Source organism: Rhinoraja longicauda, chromosome 2 (assembly GCF_053455715.1).
Source record: "Rhinoraja longicauda isolate Sanriku21f chromosome 2, sRhiLon1.1, whole genome shotgun sequence".
NCBI classification, from domain to species: Eukaryota; Metazoa; Chordata; class Chondrichthyes; order Rajiformes; family Arhynchobatidae; genus Rhinoraja; species Rhinoraja longicauda.
This window is the reverse complement of record NC_135954.1, coordinates 76154735-76182187: the sequence shown is the minus strand read 5'-3', so window position 1 is coordinate 76182187 and position 27453 is coordinate 76154735. Positions and strand designations below refer to the sequence as shown.

General features: G+C 40.2%; 1 protein-coding gene across 1 annotated transcript in view; it reads left to right on the top strand.

Moving 5' to 3' along the window:
- The window catches only part of LOC144605954 (dynein axonemal heavy chain 11-like), a 261975-nt gene that overhangs the window by 151640 nt on the left and 82882 nt on the right, over positions 1-27453 (top strand). Inside the window, exons 53-59 of the mRNA XM_078421667.1 lie at positions 4970-5093; positions 8060-8202; positions 9770-9931; positions 16194-16427; positions 19500-19646; positions 23866-23979; positions 25178-25321. Of these exons, the coding sequence (XP_078277793.1) occupies positions 4970-5093; positions 8060-8202; positions 9770-9931; positions 16194-16427; positions 19500-19646; positions 23866-23979; positions 25178-25321 (1068 nt within the window). The remainder of the gene's footprint in view (positions 1-4969; positions 5094-8059; positions 8203-9769; positions 9932-16193; positions 16428-19499; positions 19647-23865; positions 23980-25177; positions 25322-27453) is intronic.

Below are 27453 nucleotides of genomic sequence, written 5' to 3'. Positions count from 1 at the left end.
CTATTTTATAGTATTAGTTTTAAAACTACAGCTAGGCCTCACCATGAGGAATATGTGGATTCATAAACTATAATACTTGTGGATTCATACACTATAATTCCTTAATCTCTTTTGTTGGATGGTTTTAAAATAGATATCTTCTCATTCTTTGGTTTCATGCCAATTATTTTATACCAATGATGATTTTTAACTTGAATAAAAAAATCACTGCTTATGAACTTGGCTTATTCAAGCCATTAACCCAAGCTTTGATGCTAACCAGTTTAAATTCACAACTTTCCTGACTGAAAAATCCTCTTTGAGGGAAGAACGTTTTCCATGTTTTAAGGCACTTTCTATCGGAGATCACATTTTATCTGTTTCATAATTCTGAACATTAAGCATTCATCACCACTAACTACTGATGTGACACCTTGTCAGTCGTATTCTGAAAAACTAGGTGTTTAATGCCTACTGCAGTTTCTCATTCCATTGTGTTATTGATGCATTTTTTAAAAAGACATTCAATAATTAGGATAAGTATGATTTTATTTCCAAATCAATGATGTTGCAAACTGATGGATCTCAGAAGGTAAATTTAAGATGTTTTCCTGCAAGTGATGTCAAAGTTGCTGCATTGTCATTAGTCGTGGAATATATTCATAGTGCATTAAATACAATTCCTTCAATGTAGGTTTTAAATGTTTCATGTCTTAACTGAAAAAGCAGTCCCCGGACTTCATATCAAAATATGAAGTATAAGCAAGGTTCACTCTCGGGGAGCGGCCTTGGTGAGTAAAGTGCGAGTCTTTGGCTCGAGTCTTCGGTGAGGAGGCTGAGGAAGGAGCCTCACTATGACACTGGAGGAGGCCCATGACAGAAAGGTCAGACTGGGAGTGGGAGGGGGAGTTGAAGTGCTCAGCCACCGGGAGATCAGGTAGGTTAAGGCGGATTGAACGAAGGTGTTGAACAAAACGATCGCAGAGCCTGCGTTTGGCCTCGCCGATGTAGAGAAGTTGACACATGGAACAGCGGATACACCCCTTCCCCAGGCACGTTCCCCTGCAACCGCAGGAGACGCAACACCTGTCCCTTTACCTCCCCCCTCGACTCCATCCAAGAACCCAAACAGTTTTTCCAGGTGAGGCAGAGATTCACCTGCACCTCCTCCAACCTCATCTATTGTATCCGCTGTTCCAGATGTCAACTTCTCTACATCGGCGAGACCAAACGCAGGCTCGGTGATCGTTTCGCTCAACACCTTCGCTCAATCCGCCTTAACCAGCCAGATCTCCCAGTGGCTGAGCACTTCAACTCCCCCTCCCATTCCCAGTCTGACCTTTCTGTCATGGGCCTCCTCCAGTGTCATAGTGAGGCCCATCCGCAAATTGGAGGAACAGCACCTCATAGTTCGCTTGGGCAGCTTACAGCCCAGCGGTATGAACATTGACTTCTCTAACTTTAGATAGCTCCTCTGTCCCTCTCTTCCCCTCCCCCTTTCCAGTTCTCCCACTGTCTTCCTGTCTCCACCTATATCCTTTCTTTGTCCCGCCCCCCCTGACATCAGTCTGATGAAGGGTCTCGACCCGAAACGTCACCCATTCCTTCTCTCCAGAGAAGCTGCCTGACCCGCTGAGTTACTCCAGCATTTTGTGATACCTTCGAAGATTAACTTATATCAGAGTGATGGTGAGAGCAAAGTATGGAGGAGGGAAGGAACTGCCCAAGATCCAAAGCATACCACCTCATCTGTGAAACACGATGGTGGGGGTGTTATGGCCTGGGCATGTATTGCTGCTGAAGGTACTGGCTCACTTATCTTCAATGAAGATACAACTGCTGACGGTAGTAGCATAATGAATTCTGGTGTATAGACACATCCTATCTGCTCAAGTTCAAACAAATGCCTCAAAACTCATTGGCCGGTGGTTCATTCTACTGTAAGACAATGATCCCAAACATACTGCTAAAGCAACAAAGGAGTTTTTCAAAGCTAAAAAATGGTCAATTCTAGTGGCCAAGTCAATCACCCGATCTGAACCCAACTGAGCATGCCTTTCATATGCTGAAGAGAAAACTGAAGGGGACTAGCCCCCAAAACAAGCATAAGCTAAAGATGGCTGCAATACAGGCCTGGTAGAGCATCACCAGAGAAGACACCCAGCAACTGATGATGTCCATGAATCGCAGATTTCAACCAATCATTGCATGCAAAGGATATGCAACAAAATACTAAACATGACTACTTTCATTGACATGACATTGCTGTGTCCCAAACATTATGGTGCCCTGAAAAGGGGGAACTATGTACAAACACTGCTGTAATTTCTACACGGTGAAACCAAAATGTATAAAAATGGTCTTTATTAAAATCTGACAATGTGCACTTTAACCACATGTGATTTTTTTTCTATTACAAATCTCAAATTGTGGAGTACAGAGGCAAATAAATAAATGATAGGTCTTTGACCCCAAACATCCGACATCACTCTGAAGAAGTCCCACCCCCGACATCAGTCTGAAGAAGTCCCACCCCCGACATCAGTCTGAAGAAGTCCCACCCCCGACATCAGTCTGAAGAAGTCCCACCCCCGACATCAGTCTGAAGAAGTCCCACCCCCGACATCAGTCTGAAGAAGTCCCACCCCCGACATCAGTCTGAAGAAGGGTCTCGACCCGAAACGTCACCTATTCCTTCTCTCCCGAGATGCTGCCCGACCTGCTGAGTTACTCCAGCATTTTGTGAATAAATCGATTTGTACCAGCATCTGCAGTTATTTTCTTATACTACTGGTTGCTCCACTGCGATTTCTCTTCGAGGTATGTCCACTTTGAAGAAGTTCTCCTCCTCTCTTCGACGAGAGTTCAGTAACATGCTCTCTCGCTGCTCCCCCTCTGTGATTTCTCCTCCACCTATATCCTTCCTTTGTCCCACCCCCGACATCAGTCTGAAGAAGGGTCTCGACCCGAAACGTCACCCATTCCTTCTCTCCCGAGATGCTGCCCGACCTGCTGAGTTACTCCAGCATTTTGTGAATAAATCGATTTGTACCAGCATCTGCAGTTATTTTCTTATACTACTGGTTGCTCCACTGCGATTTCTCTTCGAGGTATGTCCACTTTGAAGAAGTTCTCCTCCTCTCTTCGACGAGAGTTCAGTAACATGCTCTCTCGCTGCTCCCCTTCTGTGATTTCTCCTCCACCTATATCCTTCCTTTGTCCCACCCCCGACATCAGTCTGAAGAAGGGTCTTGACCCGAAACGTCACCCATTCCTTCTCTCCCGAGATGCTGCCCGACCTGCTGAGTTACTCCAGCATTTTGTGAATAAATCGATTTGTACCAGCATCTGCAGTTATTTTCTTATATTATGGATGGCACTGTCTGGTCAGGAAGACATACCAGATACTGACCTTCATTCGTTGAAGCATTGAATACACAAGTAGAGAGGCTGTGCTCCAACTTTGCAAAATCTTAGTCAGACCTTAGCTGGAGTATTGCGTGCAGTTTTGTAACCAAGGTTTGGGAAAGGTGTGATAGTACTGGAGAGGGCGTAGAGGAGATTCACCAGTATGTTGCCTGGGATGGAGCAGTTGAGCTACAAGGGGAGAGACTGGAGAAGCTCTGTTCCCCCTTCAGTGAAGAAGGTTAGGATATAAATGTTTGAGGAAATACATGATAAAATTGAAGGTATTTATTCACAAAATGCTAGAGTAACTCAGCAGGTCAGGCAGCATCTCAGGAGAGAAGGAATGGGTGACGTTTCGGGTCGAGACCCTTCTTCAGACTGATGTCAGGGGGACGGGACAAAGGATGGATATAGGTGGAGATAGGAAGATAGAGGGAGAACTGGGAAGGGGAGGGAAAGAGAGGGACAGAGGAGCTATCTAAAGTTGGAGGTCAATGTTCATACCGCTGGGCTGCAAGCTGCCCAAGCGAAATATGAGGTGCTGTTCCTTCAATTTCCGGTGGGCCTCACTATGGCACTGGAGGAGGCCGATGACAGAAAGGTCAGACTGGGAGTGGGAGGGGGAGTTGCAGTGCTCAGCCACCGGGAGATCAGGTTGGTTAAGGCAGACTGAGCGAAGGTGTTGAGTGAAACGATCGCCGAGCCTGCATTAGATTGCTGAAACCTTTTCCCATATCAGAGGTCGATAAAACTGGAGGAGATTAGTTCAGGGAAAGAGGTTGAGAGGGGATAGGTGGGGTGCTTCCTTCACCCAGAGAGTGACAAGTACATGAAATGCACTGGTTTGAGAGAGTGGTAGAAGCTGGGCCGCTGACACCATTTAAGAAGTGTTTGGGTGAGCTCTGGATCAAGTGCTGAGCTTTGGGATTAATACGGAAGGGTGCACAGTAGTTGTTGTGGATGAATTGGATCAAATGGCCTGTTTACATGCTGTACAGTTCCATGAAATGCAGAATAGCATTTGCAGCTATTGTTGGATGGCTTGAATGTGCAGCTATTTTTTATTGGCATTAACATTTTGGCTTCATTTTCTTCTTGAGCTAAAAGTGCATTTGCTTTGGTTTTTCTTCACAACCAAAATTAACCTGAATTCATCAAATGATGGTTTATTATATACCCTCCTCTCCAATTGAAACATAAAATAAACCTGAAATATTCAATCCTGAAGTGTACAATGGAATATCTGAAGAGAAAGTAGTCATGCAAATTATGGATTAATTTTTTAGTGCTTGGTCTTAGTTTTCTTGTTGGAAGCATTGGTGTGCAGCTGAGGCAGGTGGCCACAGGGCTTTGCCAGAGCACTTTTATAGCCAGCTGGTAAGGGCAATGAAGGTCAGCCTAATGAGCATCTCCCTGTTTAGTTTCCCTGTTGGTTCAGTGCAACAATTATGTTTCACCAGTTACTGGCTTTCATTTCTCACTCTCGCATTTTGTTTGCTGTTCTCTGATGTATTGTTGCATTGGACCACACCATTTTTCTTTTTAGTGGCATTGGTAACAGTTCACTTTCTGCTCTATTTAGGTTGATCTTGCTAATTTGTACATAAAAGCTGGAGCCAAGAACCTGCCAACAGTTTTCCTTCTGACAGATGCTCAAGTTCCAGATGAACGTTTCCTGGTCCTGATCAATGATCTGCTGGCATCAGGTAAAAGGCAAACCTGTGCATGCACAGGTTCCATTTCAAAACTGTTTCTTATTTTTAAAGATTCGTCAGCACACTGTCAGAGCATTGGAGACATGTTACATTTTACTCTCACTCCATTTCTCGCTCTGAAAAATCAGCTATAATGTGGAGAAATCCGTGGGTCATCCACTGTCAATTTTAAACTGTGGCGTAAAACTATTCCATAAAGGTCCAGTGAAAAATTTTGATGTGCAGTTCTGAAATAAACTGAAATGTTCCTTGTTCATCCTTTATTAAATTAAAACATAATCTCATCCTATTTTATTCTTTAATTAGATCTCACAAATATAGACCTTATTTATATTAAGCTTTTTATGCAATTTTCAGATCTTTAAATGTAAACTTACCATCATCTCGCATCACCAGTTCACGATTTACCTTTTGTATTAATCTTGTTGATTTACTGTAATGTGATCTAGTTGATCTACTGTAATTTTTTCATCTCATTGGTTGTAAAATGCTTTGAACCTATGGAGGTCATGAAAGGCACTGTATTAACGGCAGTTTTTATTTAACGCTTCCTCTTGTACTTTTCAATGTCAAAGTCAACTAACCTAGGATTTTAACTGAGAAATTTTCTGTCATTTGGAACATTCCCTCTACCCCCACCGTCCATCCCCCACCTATACACATGGAAGTACCTACACAATCTGCCCTCAAAGAATTAAAAAATTCTCACCAAAGAGCTTTTAAAAATCAAAGTCTTACTGTCAGGACCAATTTTTTTTTGTCTCTCATTCCTCTATGGAAACAATCTATCTTATTTTTTGTGTGGAAGCTGTGTATCACTAAAGTAATATAAATATAGCACTCCAATGGTTATTGGAGTAAAGGGATGACTCCGTGCTTTTATTTAATGCGTAAGTTTTTATTTAATGCGTAAGTAGGTTTTCATTTCTATCGTTTTATACATGGGTTGGAAAATATAGTGGCTGGTACAATGGTGACACTGAAAATACATTTAGACAGATATTTGCATTGGGAAGGTTTAGATGGATATGAATCAAACACGGGGAAATGGGACTAACATTATTTCCAGCATTATTTGTTTTTACTTCAAATTTATGGGGGTTTTTGCATATCTAAAATTATAGCATGTTGAATTTCTGAGTGTCAGCTGGCCTTTTCACTTAACTTTCACCCATTTAAAAGGAACGTTCTTACCCACTACCTGCAATTACATGCTGTGGTAACTTGAAAGCAAATTTGGCCTGATTAGTCAACTTTTGGTACCATTTAGTAATTTTTTCAATCAAATTGCCTTTCTTCTTTAGGTTTTTTTCTTTTTTGATCTTGTGAATCATCTTGTATGTTTCAGGCAAGTATAAATGGGTCATTGAGAGATAAAGTGCAGAAACAGGCTCTTACCACACATTAACAGTATCCCACATTAATCTAATTTGATTTTATTCTCACATGTTATTGGTATTGAATTACTTTGTAATTTTCAATGTGTAAATTGAAAGGAAAGGGACCATGTATGTAATAGATTTCTGTCCGGATGGTATTCTGGGATTTGATCACCATACACAGTGAAAAGACGAGTCTGAAAATAAGCACATGACTTTATTTGATGACTGCCCTATCCCCACTGCTGGTGATTTTCCAGCCTTGAAAGTCAATGGATACAAAATCATGTGCTGTCTAACATAGAAATGAAAAACCCCAGATTATACCTTTGCTCAATTTAACCTTGTATATTGGCATTTTACAGCGGCACTCTCATTTAGCAGCAGAAATCAAAGGACCAGGATTCCTTTCTTTTTTCTCTTTTTCTGTTACTGCCATTCGCACAGTCTACATCCAACTACAAAACAGAGTGAAATGGTGAAACTATTAACAAATTATGCTTTATGATACTGCACTGAATGCCATCACTAATCAGTGTAAATGATTGCAATGATCACGGAGCATCAAGCATATTATATATGTGGCATGATAAATTTGTATGATGAGTCAGGAATTTTGTTTGTAACTGAACAAAATAATTTTGATGAGAGGGACAAAGTTGAAAGGAGATTTGTGGAGTAGTTTTTTTTTTACAGAGTGGTGAGTTTTTGGAATGCACTGCCAAGAGTAGTCAGATACAATAGCGGCATTTAGATGTCATGTGGATATGCACGGGAATTGAAGGGTATGGATTATGTGCATGCAAATGAGGTTAGTTTATTTTGCCATTATGTTTGGTACAGACATTGTGGGCTGAATGGCCTGTTTCAGTGCTATACTGTTAACTCAATTAGGGAGTCAAAATACAAAAATACAGCAGATGGAGTGTAGATAAAATTGATGTCATTAAGGATCTATGACTATGAGTGTTGCAGCGATTTAAACAAATATTGCTTTGGAAGGATGTTTTGGGAAAAAAGTACAATTTTAAAGTATGCAATATTCTAAAGTTATTTTTATGAAGAGTTAATTTGGTGATAAAGTAAATCAAATTGTATAAGAAAATAACTGCAGATGCTGGTACAAATCGAAGGTATTTATTCACAAAATGCTGGAGTAACTCAGCAGGTCAGGCAGCATCTCAGGAGAGGAGGAATGGGTGACGTTTCGGGTTGAGACCCTTCTTCAGACTGATGTCGGGGCGGAACAAAGGAAGGATATAGGTGGAGACAGGAAGATCTGGGAAGGGGAGGGGAGGAGAGGGACAGAGGAACTATCTAAAGTTGGAGAAGTCGATGTTCATACACTGGGCTGCAAACTGCCCAGGCGAAATATGAGGTGCTGTTCCTCCAATTTGTTAAATCAAATTGCTCTCTAGAAACGCAATAAATGTTCATTTTGATAATATTGACATTACATCTTTGTTATCCTATTACCAACACATCATCAACCCTAAAATTTCAAAAGATATATAACGCATGTACAGAGATGCTTTTGTAAAACGTGTGGCAAACAGAATCTTAAATTGTTTTAAACAGGTGAAATTCCTGATCTGTTCAGTGATGAAGAGGTTGACAATATCATCAGCGGTCTACGTAATGAGGTCCGAGGTTTGGGCATATTGGATAACCGGGAAAACTGCTGGAAGTTCTTTTTGAACAGGACACAACAGCAGCTTAAGGTATTCATAAAACATTAAATGCATCAGCAAGGCTTTTCATTCGAAAGAAAAAGCAAACTTTTCTTAAGCTTAATACCCTTGGATTAAAGCACAGAAGGCTGGAAATAATCAGTAGATCAGGCAGCATTTGTGGAGTGAGAAACAGGACCAACGTTTCAGCTCATTGTCCTTCTATGGATGAAAAGTAATTGTCATGAAAATTATCACTAATTCTCTCTCCACAGATGCTGACTGATGTACTGGCATAATTGTCCGATTTTAGCTTGGATTCACATTCTTATGGTGAATGTTGTTTTTGAATTACACATTCAATAGTTGTAAAATTGACCCTTAATCCAATCACTCTCGTCCTTTCTCCTTGAAGATCTGCTGGGTCCCCAGTGCACTGAGCCTGGCAAACTTATCACTACAACTAGTGGCATTTAATCAGGAAATTAGAGATAATATTTCAGCAGTAGGATTATAACTACTACTGAAATGATAAAGCAAGTTATCCAGAACATTTTGTGAATGTAGCTCATTGATGCAATACTAAAAAGATGATTATGCATGTTCGTGTAATGAGTTATGCCACAGAATAGCCCCGTTTTGAATTAAACGTGCTGTTCCTCCTGGAGCGTCTGAGCTCAGCAGTAGTGCCGTATAGAACCCAGCAATATCACCACACTGAGAGAAGACTTAGAGTCAAAGTCAAGCTGCATCAATGCACCTCCTAGTGGCCAGTCCATAATAGTTTATAAATACAGATGAAAAATTGCAATTGTTTATTAAATGCAAAGAAACAATGATCCTTTCGTCGGCAAGCTGAACGTATAAAATAATGAATGCTGTGAAGGAATTTAAAAGGACGAAAAATATTTTACTGGTGATAGAAATAAAATATTGGTGATACTCATCAGGTATTAATGGAGGGAGAACCAGGATTTATGTCTCAGGTGCATGACCCTTCACATTAATCAGAAGCCAACTCATTAACTGTTTTCCTGCCCTCGGATGTTGCCTGATCTGTTGAGCATATCCAGTATATTCATTGTTTTTTTCAGATTTCCAGTATATGCAGTCTTTTATCCTCTTGATAATTTTGATAATATTTGGCTATGCATTGCTAATGGAGTATTCTTTGATTAAATTTGGTTTATAAACGTTAGAGCTTTTCAGGTTAAGCATGTTATCACCATCATCCTCCTTCAGCAGATAAATCAGTGCTGAATATGTAAAGTGTGAATAGAAGCATTTCTTCACTTCCGCAACTTACTTTTTGGGCAGCATGAACGATATAGTATTCTTCATGCAATAAATTTCTGAAATAACTTTTTTACTTGCAGGATTTTGTTATGATATTTCGCATTCCCTTAAAACTAAACCTTATGCCTTAAATGTTCACTCACACTCATTTTAGTGTGTGCAGTGTGAATTCACCAACTATTTTTATGAAAGTAGCTGGCTTCTTGTTTTGGCCTATTTTGAATTCTGAATTACGCATCTTTTTATGTGATCATAACTCACTCTAAGTAATTTCTTTCATCGTGGTCATTATATAGCTTGTTTGTAATCTTGTCCCCTGCAGGTTGTTCTCTGTTTCTCCCCAGTTGGTTCAACCTTACGCGTGAGAGCCCGGAAGTTCCCAGCCATAGTTAACTGCACAGCTATTGACTGGTTTCATGAGTGGCCACAGGAGGCCCTAATTTCTGTCAGCAGGCGGTTCATTGAGGAGATTGAGGGGATTAAGGTGGGTGTCTTATACGTGTCAATCAAACTAATGTGTAGAAATGCATCAGCATATGAATCCTTAAGGACATTCCTAACTCACATTGCTTTCGGTGGTGTTAATCAAGATACTTTTCACTAAAAAATCTGCAAGAATATGAAAAATTATTATAATGTGCAGAAATTTCCACTGTGTTTATGGTACCTCTTGAGAAATCACGTACCTACAATTTGAGATATAACCTCTAATGTATATATACATTCATATATTATACATATATACCCAGATAAAGATTTCCTCAAACATCCAGTTTCTCAATACTAGAATCATATTAATTATAGTGCTAACAGTCTTCTAACATTCTGAATGTACAGGCTGGAGAAGATTGTAAGAATATCAAGATTTTTTTAATTGATTTCGGACAAAGTTGACAGGAATGTCTAAAACTGCCATATTTTGTTTCATTAATATTATAATGAACATATACAATGCAACAACTGGTATTTGGATTTATTTATAACACAGGTGGAATGTTTGGTTTGGCTCATACTTGAAGTGGCAATCCTAAAACTGGCCAGAAGTCAGTCATATTGATATTTGGACATTACCAGGAGATGCAACAGAATTTTTTCAGCTGATTAGCTCTTTGTTTTTAAGAAGTTTGTTTTGATTAGGTCAAGGAGTCGAGACATTTTGCATACACTGATTTTTTTTTTGTTTAAGAGCCAATTCCGTCAGCTGTCTATATTCTCAATAGATCACAAACAGGAATTGTTGGGAGAAACATGAACATAGGAATCAAAGATAGACACAAAAAGCTGGAGTAACTCAACGGGACAGGCAGCCTCTCTGGAGAGAAGGAATGGGTGACGTTTCGGGTCGAGACCCTTCTTCAGACTGAAGAAGGGTTGCGACCCGAAATGTCATCCATTCCTTTTCTCCAGAGATACTGCCTGTCCCGCTACGTTACTCCAGATTTTTGTGTCTATCTTCGGTTTAAACCAGCATCTGCAGTCCTTCTTACACATCATAGGAATCAAGTTGTGCCTAATTGGCCTAACACGGCCAATTATAGGAATACGGCCAGTTGTTCAATCAGCCTACAGGAATCATTTGCAGTTGCAAAGATAACACAGTGTGGAAGTGTGCTTGTGGTGGGTGAATTGAGAGAAAAAACAATCCCAGCTGGCTTTGCAACCAAGTAGTTGTAGCAGCAGGGGGCAGTTGAGTGGGTGTGGGAAGCAGCAGAGTCTACTTGTACTGCTTCTGGCTCTGCAGTAAATCAGGAGGGGGGGAGGGGGGAGGGGGGGGGGAGGGGGGAGGGGGGGGAGGGGGGGGGGGGGAGGGGGGAGGGGGGAGGGGGGGGGAGGGGGGGGGGGGGGGGAGGGGGGGGGAGGGGGGGGGGAGGGGGGGGGAGGGGGGGGGGAGGGGGGGGGAGGGGGGGGGAGGGGGGGGAGGGGGGAGAGGGGGGGAGGGGGGGGAGGGGGGGGGGAGGGGGGGGGGAGGGGGGGGAGGGGGGAGAGGGGGGGAGAGGGGGGGGGAGGGGGGAGAGGGGGGGGGAGGGGGGGGAGGGGGGGAGGGGGGGGAGGGGGGGGAGGGGGGGGAGGGGGGAGGGGGGAGGGGGGAGGGGGGGGAGGGGGGGAGGGGGGAGGGGGGAGGGGGGAGGGGGGAGGGGGGGAGGAACACCCTTTTGATTTGTAATCTCCATCACTCATTTGCCTGAAATTCTTTACTGCCTTCAGGATAGGATGTGCCGCAGTCAGTCATAAATTAATTCCATTTGACAAAACAAAACAAGCCTTAGGTCACTAGTTTGTGCATTTCATCAAGTCCGCTGAGATACCTGTACAAATATGATGCATACAGGTGATATTTGAAATCTCAAAGGCAATGAGGAATGTTGAGGTGTGGAAATGGTAGTGGGAAGAGGGAAAAGATGGTGGCAGGAGATATTTTCTGGCCCAAAGTGTCATCACTGTACTAGTCCTCCGATCCTTATAATGCATGTGCAATAAAAGTTAATTTCTAATGCATGAAGATCAAATATAGTTATTGTAAAGAATAGCGTCAAGATTTCACACTGGTAGTTGAACACATTTATTAAATTGCACCATGTGTGATTTGTTAATTTTTAATGTTATCATCTTTCATATGGTTGAAGAAATTAATTATAGACCTTAAGTGATCATAAAGCAGTCAGTCGCTCAAGATTGTATTGCATTAAACATGTTAATTCTATTACTCCTAATGTAGGATTTTTTCTGAAATTCCCTGAAGAAAAATGTAAATTAGTTATTAAGAAAGAAAGTTTAAAAAGTTTATTTTAACTCTTACTCCAAATTATATATGAACTTTTAAAGTTGTAGCATCAATCTTGCAATAAAGAAGTAGAACAAGTTATTAACTTGGTATTCTTCTCTTCACCATTTCAGAGAATTCATCTCATAGTGAATCTCATTAAAAGTTGCTGCTTATTGTTCCAGAAAGAAGTTATTTTTTTAAACCCTATGATGTTATTTGGAATGAGTGGCTAGTTCTGAGGATTTAGTTTGCAACTCAAGATCAATGATTATTTGGATAATTATTAAATAGAACATAAAATTCAAAGATTATAAACTGCAGCACTAAAAAGGTGTGTTGTAATATTTGCAACAAATATTTTTACACCTTCTGAACATGCCAATGTATTTGGCAGATTCACTTCCAAGTAATCAAATAATTTTGCCACCAGCATTTACTAAATAAATATACAATAAGCAAGCTATTCCAAGTTATTTCTGACATAATATACCTTTATTGGTACATGTGACAATAAACTGACATTGACCGTGATCATGCTGGCTTCCTCAAATCGATGCAAGAGATCACTGCATGTCCACCGTTACCTTAGCTGTATGTAGAGGGGGCACCTTGCTGCTCCTCGCTCTTCCCTGCAGTTTCACGTCACTGTGCCGATGGTGACCAAGCCTTAGGCAAAGGTCTTGCCTCAGAAACGCCCCCCCCCCTCTGAAGACAATATTAAGAGAAATGCTTTGTCCTTTCTCAAAACTATTAATATTTTTGACAGATTTTCAATTTCTTGACATTTATAAACATGTTCATCAAGTATAAAAATATATATTTTACATGATTAATAGATAAATCTTTTACACTTAATTTTTTTTTAAACATAGGAGTTAAATAAAATAATAAGGACTACATATCATTCTCCATGCAGCACTTTCTTCCTGTCCATTTCCATGGGCCTGCTGCCCTTACAGCAGGTTAAACCTGGTATTGGCTACATGAATAGGTTTCCCAAGCCAAGAGTTGGAAATATGAGAAAGTCTATGCTGTCCCCTTGAATTTCATGGACACCAGTAACGTCTGAGTAGTTGGAGCAGGAGGTTTGTTCCACTACCAGCACTCGGGAGCTAAGAGGCCCTGCCCAATAAAGTCCTTAAATACTGGCAGATTCAAGCCAATCTGCTGGCTTTAAAGATATAAAATAAAAGGAAATAATTTTAAAAGATGAGATTCACTATAATATTTTAAAACATGCAATAAAATTGATAAAATGTTGCAAGAACAATAGAAAATAATTAATAGGCATTAATGTAAAACTTGTTAAAAAAGTAACTTACCAACTCTGTGGCCTCTTGGATTCCAACAAAATAAACATGAAATCAGCAAGGTTCTGGATTATGTCGTGAGTCAGACCTGGCTCAGAATCCAAGGGTGATTTCCCCAGTGTGCTGCTGGGGAATGGGAACAGAGACAGTCCCCTGAATTTGTCAGCATATTCCAGGTGTTTGTGTTTCACAAAGCATGCCAAAAGGGCCCGAGTTCAGTTTGAATGGCTGAACGCTGTCCGTTCTGCTTGGAACTGCTGGTCATACCTCACACAGTCCTATCCACACTCTCCACATGATTTAAATATTAATCGTTCCAGATTCACAATACAAGAAGTGTATGTGATACCATTTTTAAAAACTGGAGCAAAATGATTGAAACTGATTCCTTTTTGTGTATACAAAATTAGATTAATTCATTTAAATTATTTATTTGATTCAGTTTTATTTTGATGACAATTTTATTTTTAATTATCCATGATCATTCAGGTTACAAACTCCAATGGATAATGAATGAAAATTATTGGTACCAAGAACAAAATTTCTGAGTGAGAATTTGCTTTAAGTGGAATTTAATAATTTTAAGAATATGATTTCATCTTCCAAATTCCCCAAAAGAACGATTGATGCCCTTTCTGACATAAAACAAGGGCTTGAGTTGCATGCATCACTGCACGGTGTTCACAGACAAATGCAGAGGATGGTGTTGAAAAAAAATCATAGCGATCAATCATTCAGGACAAATAATTTATGCTAATGAAATTACAATAATTAGTAGTCACACAATGACCCTTTGAGAAGCCACAGCTGTTAAAGTCAGGAAGTGCTGTCACCACTGAGCTTATCTGAACAGAAGGGCTAAATTGTGAATGAAGGATAGAGCAGTCATCAAAGAGTTCTGTTCTGGGGCGATTATCATTATCTGAAAGCACTTTGAATTACTACCAGCTGCTCTCTGACTGACTGTGTCTTCCATGCTGTGCTGTTTTGTTAAGTTAATGACAACTGCCATTTTACCTCTTGAGATGTGTCTTCTCAAAGCAGTTATAGTGCTATGAGACACAGGTTTAGCAAACTGGGTTCCGGCACAAATGTTTTGACTTGGGCAAGGCTATTCCAAATCAAAGATTGAATTAACATGTTCTATTGCTATGTCTGGCAATTGTTATTACAGTTGATGATGAGCAATTATTGAGTTTCCTAAAGATTTTAATCAGATAGATGTCCATCATTGTAAGTATGTGGGATGATTTTTTTTATCTTCAAGAGCATCACAAAAATAATATCTCAATTAGTAGAAGAGATTTGCTTTGAGGAAAGAGTCTATTGTGCTTTACACAGAATACATAGAGTGATATGATAAAATAGGCTTTTTTTTCCATTCTAACAAATGTAAAACATTTGATATTCAGAAATCATGCAAGGACTCCCATATTCTTGAGGTCATCTCCTGTCACTTGGCACTGTGCACCAGATAGCTCTGGAGACAGCATTTTGTCTTGTAGATTGGAATGTTTTCTTGAAATTAAAGCATGCATTAAATAAAAACAGTGAAAAGACAGTGAATCAAGCATTGGAATTGCTAAGTGAACAGTTCGAATTCAAACTAAACTTTATTTTGTACAGTCACTCAGAACAATAATTTATCTGTTCACATCTAAAATCAATTATGCCTGACTTTTGTCTAAAGGTACTAAGCCTCTAATGACAGTATGATGGTGAATTATGTATGGCCTTGCTTAGTATTTGTCTACCTCATTTAATTCATATTAATTGATTTTTGGACATCTGTTGATTAATTAAACTAGCTTCATGTGTACAAGATTCATTAGATCAACTATCAGATGTGATGTGATACAAAATAAAGCCGAACAGAGGACATCAAGAGGACGACATGATAAAACAAAACTGTAGTTGATTAGGGCTTTAAAGAAGAATGATGACGCGGATGCAGTACGTCCAAAATATTCTGTAAATGCAGCATTTGTAAAATTTAAGTCTTTCAGAATAATTGGCTTTTTTTCCTCAAGATGGACAATTCGGTTTAAATTCGCAATTAATACCTGTGATCTTCGGGCATCTTTCATCCCATCTATGAGGCAGGAAAGGGTGATTGTGCAAAGAAAATCAAAACTTGGTATTCACTGTCTTGTGGCCGTGACCATTGTCTGTGAATTCAACACTTTTGAATTTAATACATAGAAATTATTGTCCTGTGGGCTTACCCCATTGGACCTTTTGTGCTTCAATTGAGACTTGGACATATCAAAGGACAACATAAGATGCTGCCTGATATTCACTTAAAATGAACACCATCTTTGAAGCCATTATTGCAAAAAATATTGCAAAAAATATAGTGTTGGCCATAACTGTTATTAGATATTTCCACAATAGCAAGATGTTATATTGTAGGAATAAATATAATCTTACAAGTTTGCTTAAGATCACAAATTGTTCTAGTCTGAATATTGCATTATCAAGGTTTTAATTGCATAGGTACTTGCCTACCTTTTAATTTTCTCAGAGTTGTTATGTCATAACTTTCCAGTGATAAATTAAATAATTACTGACTAAAAGGCCAGTACCAATAGTATTGAAAACACATCACAAACCATGTAAGAAATGTTTTTTATGGTTAGACTGATTTACCTTTCTCCTTGCCTCTTTTCAAGCCAAATTTGCAAGAGTCTATTAGTCTATTTATGGCCTACATTCATACCAGTGTAAATGAAATGAGTAAACATTATCGCCAGAATGACAAGAGGTACAATTACACCACTCCCAAGAGCTTCCTGGAGCAGATCACACTCTACAAAAACTTGCTGCAGAAAAAACAGAAAGATTTAGTACAGAAAATGGATCGTCTTACAAATGGCATCCAGAAGCTGAAAACAACAGCATCACAGGTAAACATGATGAATGATTCATGAAAAGTTGTAACGTTTTCTTGAAATTATGGAAACACAATAAATGAATAAATCTGAAGTCAATTATAGCACAGATATATTTTTGGTACAGAGGAGGCTTATAAAAATTGTACAAGAATGTGAATGGACTTGTTATGGTTTTTTTCTTTGTCATAATGCTTGCAAAATTAATTCAATTAAAAACCCAAATGTTGGTCCTGATAACAGCAATAGAACCAACACCCATTTTGATTGAATCTGTCCCTTTGCTAGACTTCTGTAATTTCTGCCTATTTTGCACTGAAAATCTCAGAATTGTTCCCTATGTTTAATTGCACATGTTGGGCATCCTCCAGCAGTTGAATGGAACATTTCAAAATAATTGCATTGATAAGAGTGACCGCTGCACAGTTTATATGGAGACAAAATCCCATCTTTACACCAAGAGCACCCATCGTTTTGTCATGTAGCACTGCCATTAGATAGATTCAGAGCAGATCTGGCAGCTCAAAAACTGAGCATCAATGTCATACCATCAGATATTAGTAACAGTAAAATTGGATTCCACCTTCATCTGTAATCTAGCCAAGCGTGTAAATTGCATCAACTTTGTCCAGACCAGAAGGGAGCAGTGCCAAATGCAGTGCCAATATGGTGAAGCAACAATTCAGGATGACAAGAGTGCTAAATAACAGAAGCAGGTTACTGGAAGCAGAGATAAATGTTCCATAGGCAACGGATCACATCAAAATTCTATAATTCCATCCCATCCATCAGAGAGTGGTGATGAAGAAATAAACTTCCTGAAATAAGAAGGCTCCTAGAATTTTCCAATTCTCAATGATCGCAGAACCCAGAACTTGGGTGTCAAAGACAAGGCATGATCAGCAAGATGTCATGAGTAGATGATCCATCTTACCCTCTTCTTGAGACCTCATTCATCACAAATACATTCTCCTTGGCCAAGTCCGTGGTCCCTGCATGCTTCAAAAGATCCATCATTGTACCGGTGCCAAAGAATGCCTCTCCAGCGTGTTTAAATGACTACCGAACGGTGGCCCTCACCTCGGTTGTCATGAAATGCTTTGAGAGGCTAGTCAAGAAGCACATCTGCGCCCTCCTTCCTCGCAACATGGACCCGCTACAGTTCGCATACCGTCCGAACAGGTCCACGGATGATGCGGTCTCCCAGGTTCTACACACCGCTCTCTCTCATCTGGACAGCCAGGGGGGCTATGTGAGGATGCTGTTCATTGACTTTAGTTCAGCATTCAACACAATAGTCCCCAGCAGACTGGTTGAGAAGTTGCTGGAACTGGGGCTTAGCACCCCTCTGTGTGCCTGGGTCCTGGACTTTCTCACCTCCAGGCCCCAAGTGGTCAGGATGGGGGAACACACATCTAGCTCCCTCATCCTGAACATAGGATCCCCCCAGCATTGCGTCCTTAGCCCCCTACTGTACTCCCTGTACACACATGACTGTGGGGCCAGGTTCAGCTCAAACTCCATCATCAAGTTTGCTGATGACACTGTGGTGGTGGGCCGGATCTCCAACAACGATGAGAAGGCCTACCGGGAGGAGGTGGCTGATCTGGCACTCTGGTGTCAGGACAATAGCCTCCTCTTGAATGTCACTAAAACGAAGGAGCTGATTGTGGACTTCAGAAGGGCTAAACATCGAAGGACGTACACGCCACTGGAGATAAATGGGTCTACAGTGGATAGGGTGAGCAGTTTTAAATATTTGGGAGTCCGCATCACAGAGGATCTGATGTGGGCAACGCACATTGCCGCACTGGTGGGTAAGGCAAAGCAGCGCCTTTACCACCTCAGACAACTGAGGAAATTCAGAGTGTCTCTGAGGATCCTTCATTGCTTCTACTCTGGGGCTGTAGAGAGCATCCTGTCCGGCAACATTACAGTCTGGTTTGGGAACAGCACTGCCCAGGACAGGATGGCCCTGCAAAGAGTAGTGCGTTCGGCAGAACGCACCATGGGAACTACACCCGTCCCCCTGCAGGACCTATACATCAGGAGGTGCAGATCCAGAGCAAGCAAGATCATGAGGGACCCCTGCCACCCCAGTAACAGACTGTTCCAGATGCTACGATCAGGCAAACGCCTCCGCTGTCACGCTGTGAAAACGGAGAGGATGAGACGGAGTTTCTTCCCACAGGCCATCAGGACTGTCAACTTGTATAACTCCAGAGACTAAATTTTTGTCTACACTATTTATTTTTAGTAACTTATTAACTTATTATATGCTGTAACTGTAATTCTTTTGTGCACAATCCGCAGGCATTGCCACTTTCATTTCACTGCACATCGTGTATGTGTATGTGACAAATAAATTTGACTTGACTTGACTTTAACTAATTTGATTCACAGCATATGATAGAGGAAATCTAAGAATATTGGTTAAAGTATTCCATGGGAATAGATAGCATGCAAAATATAGCACCTAATACCTGTGCCCTAGACTTAGCCGTACCCCTATATAGCACTGTCATATGAGGAAAGATTGGAACGACTGAGCTTGTATTCACTGGAATTTAGAAGGATGAGAGGGGATCTTATAGAGACGTATAAAATTATGAAAGGACAAGACAAGCTAGATGCAGGAAAAATGTTCCCAATGTTGGGGGAGTCGAGAACCAGGAGCCACCGTCTAAGAATAAAGGTGAGGCCATTTAAAACTGAGGTGAGAAGAAACTTTTTCACCCAGTGAGTTGTGAATTTGTGGAAAACTCTGCCACAGAAGGCAGTGGAGGCCAATTCACTGGATGAATTTAAAAGAGAGTTAGATAGAGCTCCAGGGGCTAGTGGAATCAAGGGATATGGGGAGAAGGCAGGCACAGGTTACTGATTGTGAATGATCAGCCATGATCACAATGAATGGCGGTGCTGGCTCGAAGGGCCAAATGGCCTCCTCCTGCACCTATTTTCTATGTTTTTATGTAAACAATAGTTCATTTGAAAGTTCAAACCATACTGAATTGGAAAAAAACTTCTGCTGGAAAGCAGGATGAACATTTGTTCATTTCATGTGACAACGGTTTTTCATGTGGATAGGTGGAAGATCTGAAGAACAAGCTTGCATCTCAGGAGGTTGAATTGAAATTCCGAAATAAAGACACAGAAGCTCTGATAACTAAAATAGGGCATCAGACAGAGAAAGTGAGCCACGAAAAGTCTGTCGCTGATGCAGAAGAGCAAAAGGTATGTGATAAGACTTTTTTATTGCACTCTCTTTTGAAGATACTGACCTCAAATTCTGATGATTGCATGCACTTTTTTTCTGATGCCTATGGACAAAACATGCAATTTTAATGTAACAGTAGAAATTAGCAAGGATTAGATCAGCGTGCTATTTTAATCTTTGCCCAATGTTGGTTTTCATAAATTGAATGGAAATGAAAAGCAGCAGGATGTATAAAAGGTAACCACCCATTTTTACTAACAACTACAGTTGAACCTTCCAACAATTGGCATTTTTACAGATGTATCCTTATTGAATTACTTCTTCAGATATTACATTGAAAGATGGAAGTTGTTCTGCACAGTTCTATATTCAATCACAACTCTCGGGCACGTTCTCACTATTGAAATTCCACGTACAGTTTGTTTCTGTTTGTGAGATCTAGTGCACAGATTTTTAATCCGATTGATATAGTTTATTGTCTGTTTCATTAGTTTTAGTCTGATGATAATGGGTACTGTGGAATATAATTATGTTCTCTGCAGCCTTTATTGCTTAGAGTGAATTGGTGACAAGGGTGCAAATTAAGTTAATTGCATACAAAATAACAGACCCTTTACCCCATTTCCCTAATTATTCATTTTTCATGATGTGAATGTCATTGCCCAGCCCCAATTGCCCTTGAGAAGGTAATAGTGGACCTCCTGGTTGAATTGAGTGAGTTTCTGGGGAAGTTAAGACTCAGCCATGTTGCTGTGTGTTTGTAATCACATGTAGATCAGATTTGGGAAGAATAGCAGATTTCCTTCCCTGAATAAATTATCGTATTGTCATTGAGACTTAGTAGAGATATATTTTGGTTTGATGCAAATCATTGAGCAAGACAATTGGTCCAAGACTGCACTGCTGAATTTATAGGTCTAAGGGGTGAGTTCTAGGTGGCTACCATTTTCTTTGTAGTTTAAAAAAATGAATAAATCTAGGCTCCATTTAATTGTCAAAGTTATATACAATACAATACAATATTGTACAATACAATACAATATATCTTTATTGTCATTGTACAGGGGTACAACGAGATTGGGAATGCGCCTTCCATACGATGCAATAAATTAATTAGCTAATCAGTATAAATTTATACAACCCAGTGAAACAAAATTAGAAACAGATTTAAAACAATATAAAGTTCAAGTAGGTCTGTGCCGGTTCACTGTGCGATGTGACCATCCGGTTCAGCAGGACCAGTTCATCGCAGCTATGGCCCTGGGGATGAAGCTGTTCCTGAGTCTGGAGGTGCGGGCGTAGAAGGCCTTGTAGCATCTGCCCGATGGTAGAATTTCGGACAGACTATTGCAGGGGTGTGACAAGTCTTTGGTGGCTTTTCTGTGGCATCATGTGTTGTAGATGTCCTCCAAGGCTGTGTTCCGATAGTCTTCTGAGCTCTATGGACTACCTGCTGAAGAGCTCTCCTCTCTGCCTCCGTGCAGCTGAGGTACCCTACAGGGATGCCATGCGTTAGGATGCTCTCTATGGTGCAGCAGTAGAAGGTCGTCAGCAGCTGTTGGGGCAGACCAGACTTCTTCAGTGTTCTCAGGTAGAACAGTCGTTGCTGACCTTCTTGACCAGCGCAGCAGTGTTAGTGGACCATGTGAGATCCTCCGATATGTGAGTGCCCAGAAACTTGAAGCTGGACACTCTGTCCACACTGTCCTCATTGACAAAGATCAGAGCGGATTCCCCGTTGTGTGATCTACGGAAGTTGATGATCAGCTCCTTAGTCTTGGAGGTGTTTATGCACTGTTTCTACAATAGACATGGACTTCGCTAGCCCAAACAAGATGTATATATAAATAATACTTAAGTGAGATGAAATTGGAGATACTTAAATGTGTATTTTCTGTCAATTCTTCCAGATAAGTAATTCGGTAGGTGGGTGATGATGAGAGGTATAGGTAGGTAGGCAATGGTGGAGGTGGAAAAGGTTTTTTAAGAATTAACCTTCTGATGAAAGGATGTACAAGTAAGAACTTGAGAAGCAGTGATGATTTTATAAGTTGTTAGATCATTTGTCTTTGAAGTGCTTTTATCACTGACAGGATGGACGCAGAATGAACTGCAGAAAATTGAGGGAATATGTTCAGAATGATCTCCATATGGGTTCCTTTGTAGTTATGCAGAAAGGTTTTATGTCATTCAACACCTGAGTTGTGTTTGTTGGCAAAAGAGGATTTAAGTAGCAAGACATGTTCGAAGGTGATTACTGGTAAGCTTGAATCAAAGACAGCCAGGCAGAAATGTAATTAAGCAAAATGTGTCCGCAAAGATGAGATGTTAGGTACGGTCTAGGTTTATTCCCACAAAGGGGAGGGGGTTAAGACCAAATTGGCCTGTATAATGATGAAATTAGAGAACAGGAATGAAGCAGAAGAAATTAGCAAATGACTGCTATTAGCTTACTAATTCGTAGCAGAATCAAACTGTTTAAATTTTGCAAAGAAATATAAGTGAAAATAAGAAGTGAAGAGGCAATCAACAATCTATGCTACTAACATAAAGAGGGAATCAAGGGAATACTGTTGACTTACGAACAGTATATTGATTTTTAAAGGAGCAATGACACCAAAGTGAACAAGTAGAGAATGAAGGTATGGTTGAGGTACTAAATAAATGCCTTGCACTGGTATTTATAATGCCACTGCACCTGGACAAACGTATGGCAAGTGGAAAGCTCACTGGAACAGTACCACATTAAACAGATAAATCAGATGTTCAAGAAAGGCTGAAATTTAAATTGAACATGTCCCCTCGTGTAGATGGGGTGCATCCTGGGCACTCCAGACCTCTTTTCAAGGAATAGGAAGACTTATAAGCTTAGTAACAGTTTGTGGTCATCAGTAAGTTTAACATCAATAATGGGTAAACCTTCAGAATTACTATTCTGGGAGAACATGTTCACTTTGGTTAGCACAGACTAATTTAAAAAAAGTTAACAATGATATATTGAAGGACTTCCTGTTTGACTAATTTAGTTGAGTCCAGAGAAGAAGATGAAAAAAAATCGGGGATATTGGGAGAGAGCAGGAGAGTAAGACAAATTAGAATGAGCTTCAAAAAAGATGGGATTGATTTGATGGAATCACCATTTTCTTCTGTGCTATAATAATCTGTGAATCTGTAGTTGGATAACTCTTTAGCTGTACCTGCAGCTATCTGGCTGCTGACACAACTCAGCTACTGATTTGAGAAAGTTGAAGCATTGTAGAGCTTCACATTGTCACTTCAACTCCTCTTCCCATTCCCATGTTGACCTGAGATAGACACAAAATGCTGGAATAACTCAGCAGGTCAAGCAGCATCCATGGAGAAAAAGGATGGGTGAGGTTTTGGGTTGGAACCTTTCTTTATTTCCTATATTGACCTGTCTGTCCGCTGCTTTCTTCACTGCCATGTTGAATCCACATGCATACCTAAAGAACAACACCTCATAGTCCACTTTATTAGCCTGCGACCCAATGGTATGAATACTGAATTTTCCAATTTCAGGTAATCCACCTCTCCTGTGTTTCTATCCCGCTCCCACCAGTCCACCCGGGATCTCTATCCCAGCTAATGAAGAGTCCCAACACAAAACATCATCTATCCATGTCCTCCAGAGATGCTGTCTGACCCATTGAGTTACTCCAGCACTTTGTATTCTATGCAAGATTCCAGAAGGGTCTCAATCCAAAATATAACCTATTTCTTTTCTCCAGAGATGCTGCCTGACTCGCTGAGTTACTGCAGCATTTTGTATCCATCTTTGGTGTAAACCGGAATCGGCAGTTCTTCGTGTCTACGTTTCTCTATTCTCCATCTTCCTCATTTATATTTGCCCATCACCTGGGTTTCTTCTCCACTGGCATCTGCCCTTTATCCCTCTCATCTGGTTTCATTTATCATCAACAGCCCCTGTCTTTAAACTCCCTCTCCCCCTATCCCTCACCCACCTGGCTCCATCTGTCCATAATGCTGGCAATGCCAGAGAAACTGATGTAATACATTTTTGAAATAATGGTCCTTGCCCTCTCCACAATCCATTGGCTGAACCTGGTATGAATGAAAGTGGTGTAAAGCACAGCCCCATATCTAATAACATCTACACTTAAATGCAATGTTTTTTCCCTCCTGCCAATCACTGTCATTAACCTGAAGAAAGGACAATGGCAGAAACACTAAATATAACCACACGTCTTTTTGCAGGTTGCAGCAATACAAGTTGAAGTAGCTTTGAAACAAAAAGAATGTGAAGACAACCTTGTCAAAGCTGAACCTGCCCTGGTGGCAGCTATTGCTGCTCTAAATACCTTAAACAAGGTAAGGTCATGCCTTGGAATGGAATGCTAGGCGTTCACTCTGAGAACATATTCAACTGTCACAGGTGCTGAATCCACACTTTTAACCTGTATCATTATTGTAATGTTTGGGTTTGCAGTTCCTGGGCTAACATTTTGGCACCAGATTCAGATTGGATTATTGCCATATACAATAGGGTGCAATGAAATTCCTTGTTCACATGAACCTCATGGAGTAAACAGTATATGCACAGTAATAATAGCTACAACAATAAATACTGTACAACAATATGTGCAAAACAGCTGAATGGTACAAAATTGTAATGAATAATCCGAGTTCAATAACGGAATAAGTGAATGAGGTAGAGTTAAGGGTAAGAGTATATGTCTACACCTCTGTGAACAGGGTGATTGATTCAGGAGTAGGACATCCAAACTTACAAGACCCCAAAAGTAGAAGAGAGAAAAGGTAATTGCCAGGGTGGCAGGCATTCTTTACGATACATTAAAGGTGCATTTGCAAATGTACAATAGAACCCACCATACTGAACCTTATCAGGCAGCTATAAAGATCTGGTGCAATGAGAACCCTGCCCCATTTAGTGTGGAAAATGTTGTTTGCAGTAGCCCTAAGAAGTGCAAGAACAGCAATGTCTTAGCAGAATCATATCAACTATATATAGTTGTATAGTTGCTGTTGCTCCATCATTACTGGTTCAAAGTCCCAGAATCCCCTTTCTGCCACTGGCAAAGTGGCTCATCATCTCAAGAACCACAGCATGTTAATAAAAGAACCCAACACAGTTTTTTTAAATAATAATGTAATAGAAAGGAACAGCAGATGCTTGTTTGTACCAAAGATAAACACAAAATGCTGAAGTAACTCAGCAGGTCAGGCAGCATTTCTGGAGAAAATGGAAAGGTGACTGAAGAAGGTTCCTGACCCGAAACGTCACCTATCCATTTTCTCCAGAGATGCTGCCTGACCCACTGAGTTACTCCAGGATTTTGTGTCTATCCAACACCATTTTATTCTGGCCTGGTAGGTGTGAGCTTTAAATGTGGCTGCTCAAACTGAGAAATGTTATAAAAATGAATGTTTGGTATTAACTTATGAAAAAGTTAGGTGTTCAAATGCAGTTAATTATATTTTGATAATACTTTTGTGTGGGCTTGCATTTGTTAAAGAATATAAATTGCTGATGCTGTTTCTATTCCAGATGAATCTCACAGAATTGAAAACCTTCCCCAATCCACCTGTGGCAGTAACGAACGTCACTGCAGCAGTTATGGTGTTGTTGGCCCCCAAAGGCAAACTACCTAAGGACAGAAGTTGGAAGGCTTCTAAAGTCTTCATGGGAAAGGTGAAACCAGTTTCCTATTCAAAATTGATTTCTTGATTATCAAAATTTGGATTAAAAAGATTCACCACGATAGCTAATCTAAATAGAGGAAGAGAATAAAGTGAGAGATGCAAAGAGAAAAATAAAGATATCAACTTCCTACATTTAATTTTTATCAAAAACAGTAATGGAGAAAATAGTCAGTATGATGATGACCATCAGGTCCTGGAGATTTTCTGAATACGTTGTCAAAAATGTGGTTATCACTCATATCCTTGGACATGATTTTCCAGTACATTCATGATTCAGAAATTATCCCCTTAACTTGGAAAATTTACACTATCATTTCATAATTGAACAAAAATGTATTAAAAAAAATAAAGAAAGCTTATTCATCCCACGTCAATTTTAGCAAAATTAGTTTAAATGTTTTTTTCATGAGTGAGTAACTAAAATCTTGGACTAAAAGTGAATTGGCCAAAATGAGCAAAAGTTTATTTATACTGGCTTTGTCGAGGAGATCAGTAATGTGGCAGGAAATGATATGTTGTATGCAAGTCCAAAAGATATTTGATAAGGTTCCATAAGAGAGATTGTTGTGTAACAATGGAAGCCAAATTAGAGGCAACAAGTAGGAGATGGCAAATAAATAATGTATATGTTCCTATACTTGAAATAAGTGTTAGCAAAGTTCTACAGAGATCCGTACTGATGATTTTCATTGTCCATAGATGAAAAGAGAGATGACAATAGCCTAGAAATTGGATTTTACCTATTTTAGGTCTACTCCGTGTGTGCTGAGGAAAGTCGGTCTTAATGCCAAATTTCAAGTCACCAGAAAATTGTTGACATTTGGACATCCTAGTTTTCAGAAAGTCTCATTGTGTGTATTTAATGAGTTATTTCATATACACTGACATCTATCTGTGCAAAAAGCAGTGGCAAAGGCATTAATCTCTGACTGCCATGGAGGTGTGTAAGGGGATATGGAGGAAATCATGTAAAATGTGGGTGGGTAAAATGGGACAAATGTAAATATGATGGGGGGGCAAATGGCACTCACCCCTCCCCCACTCTGGGCATGGAATGGGATGATCACATCCCGTAGCGTATGAACCTAAGCAATCTGCAAAACAAATTGGACCATAGATTGAAGTACTTCTCAATTTATAAAACCATTGATCTTTACTGAAGCTGACAGAAATGGAATTTTACTGTAAAAGAGGTAAAAACTGCAAAGGTTGATTTTCAACAAATAAAAATATATCATAGGGAAACACTTCAAATGGAATAGGCTGAGAACAGTTCTGGCAACTCAAGACTGAGCTTCCATGAAGAACTACAATCATTAACTACAACCACAACAGAATTGGACTCCTCCACACTCTAACTTCATGGCCCAGCATACTTTTCATGCCACTATTATGATCAAGCCAGGGAATCCACTCTGATTTAATGAGGGGCGTAGAAGGGCTTGCCCAGAGCAGCACTAGGCTTTTTTTTTTAAAGGCTGAGGTGCTGGGCTAGTAAAATTGTGATACTGGGATATGTGTGTACAAAACAGCAGAACCAGCAAGCTAAGCAATCTGATAACTGTGGGATCAGATTGACGTTCTGCACTCCCACATAAAGTGATGAATAGTGATGGCCAATTACACAGCTAACCGAGAGGAGGCTCCTACAACATTCCGACCTTCATTGGCACCAGGCCCAGAATGTAAATGATAAAGACAAAGCTGTAACATTTGCCAGGGATGCCAAATAGCTGATCCATCTCAGCTTCTCCCTGAGATTCTCGCCATCACAGAAGCCAGTTTCCAGCTAATTCCACTCACTCCACATGATCTCAAGAAATGGTTGAGATCCTTGGAAATGGTAAAGGCTCTGGGACCGAACCACGTTCTAACTGAAGCACGGGATTTCAGTGTTAGCTATGCCTCCAGCCTGACGGTTGCAATTGCGACATTGGCATCTTCCTGATAATATCGAAAATTGCCCAGGTATGTCCAATTCTCCAAATTAGGCTATTAAAATGGACTGTGAGGGCTTTTATAGGTACATAGAAAGGAAAAGATTAATGAGGCAATATGAGTCTCTTGGAGACGAGAGAATTTAAAATGGAAATATGGAAATGGAAGATGAACTAAAGAATT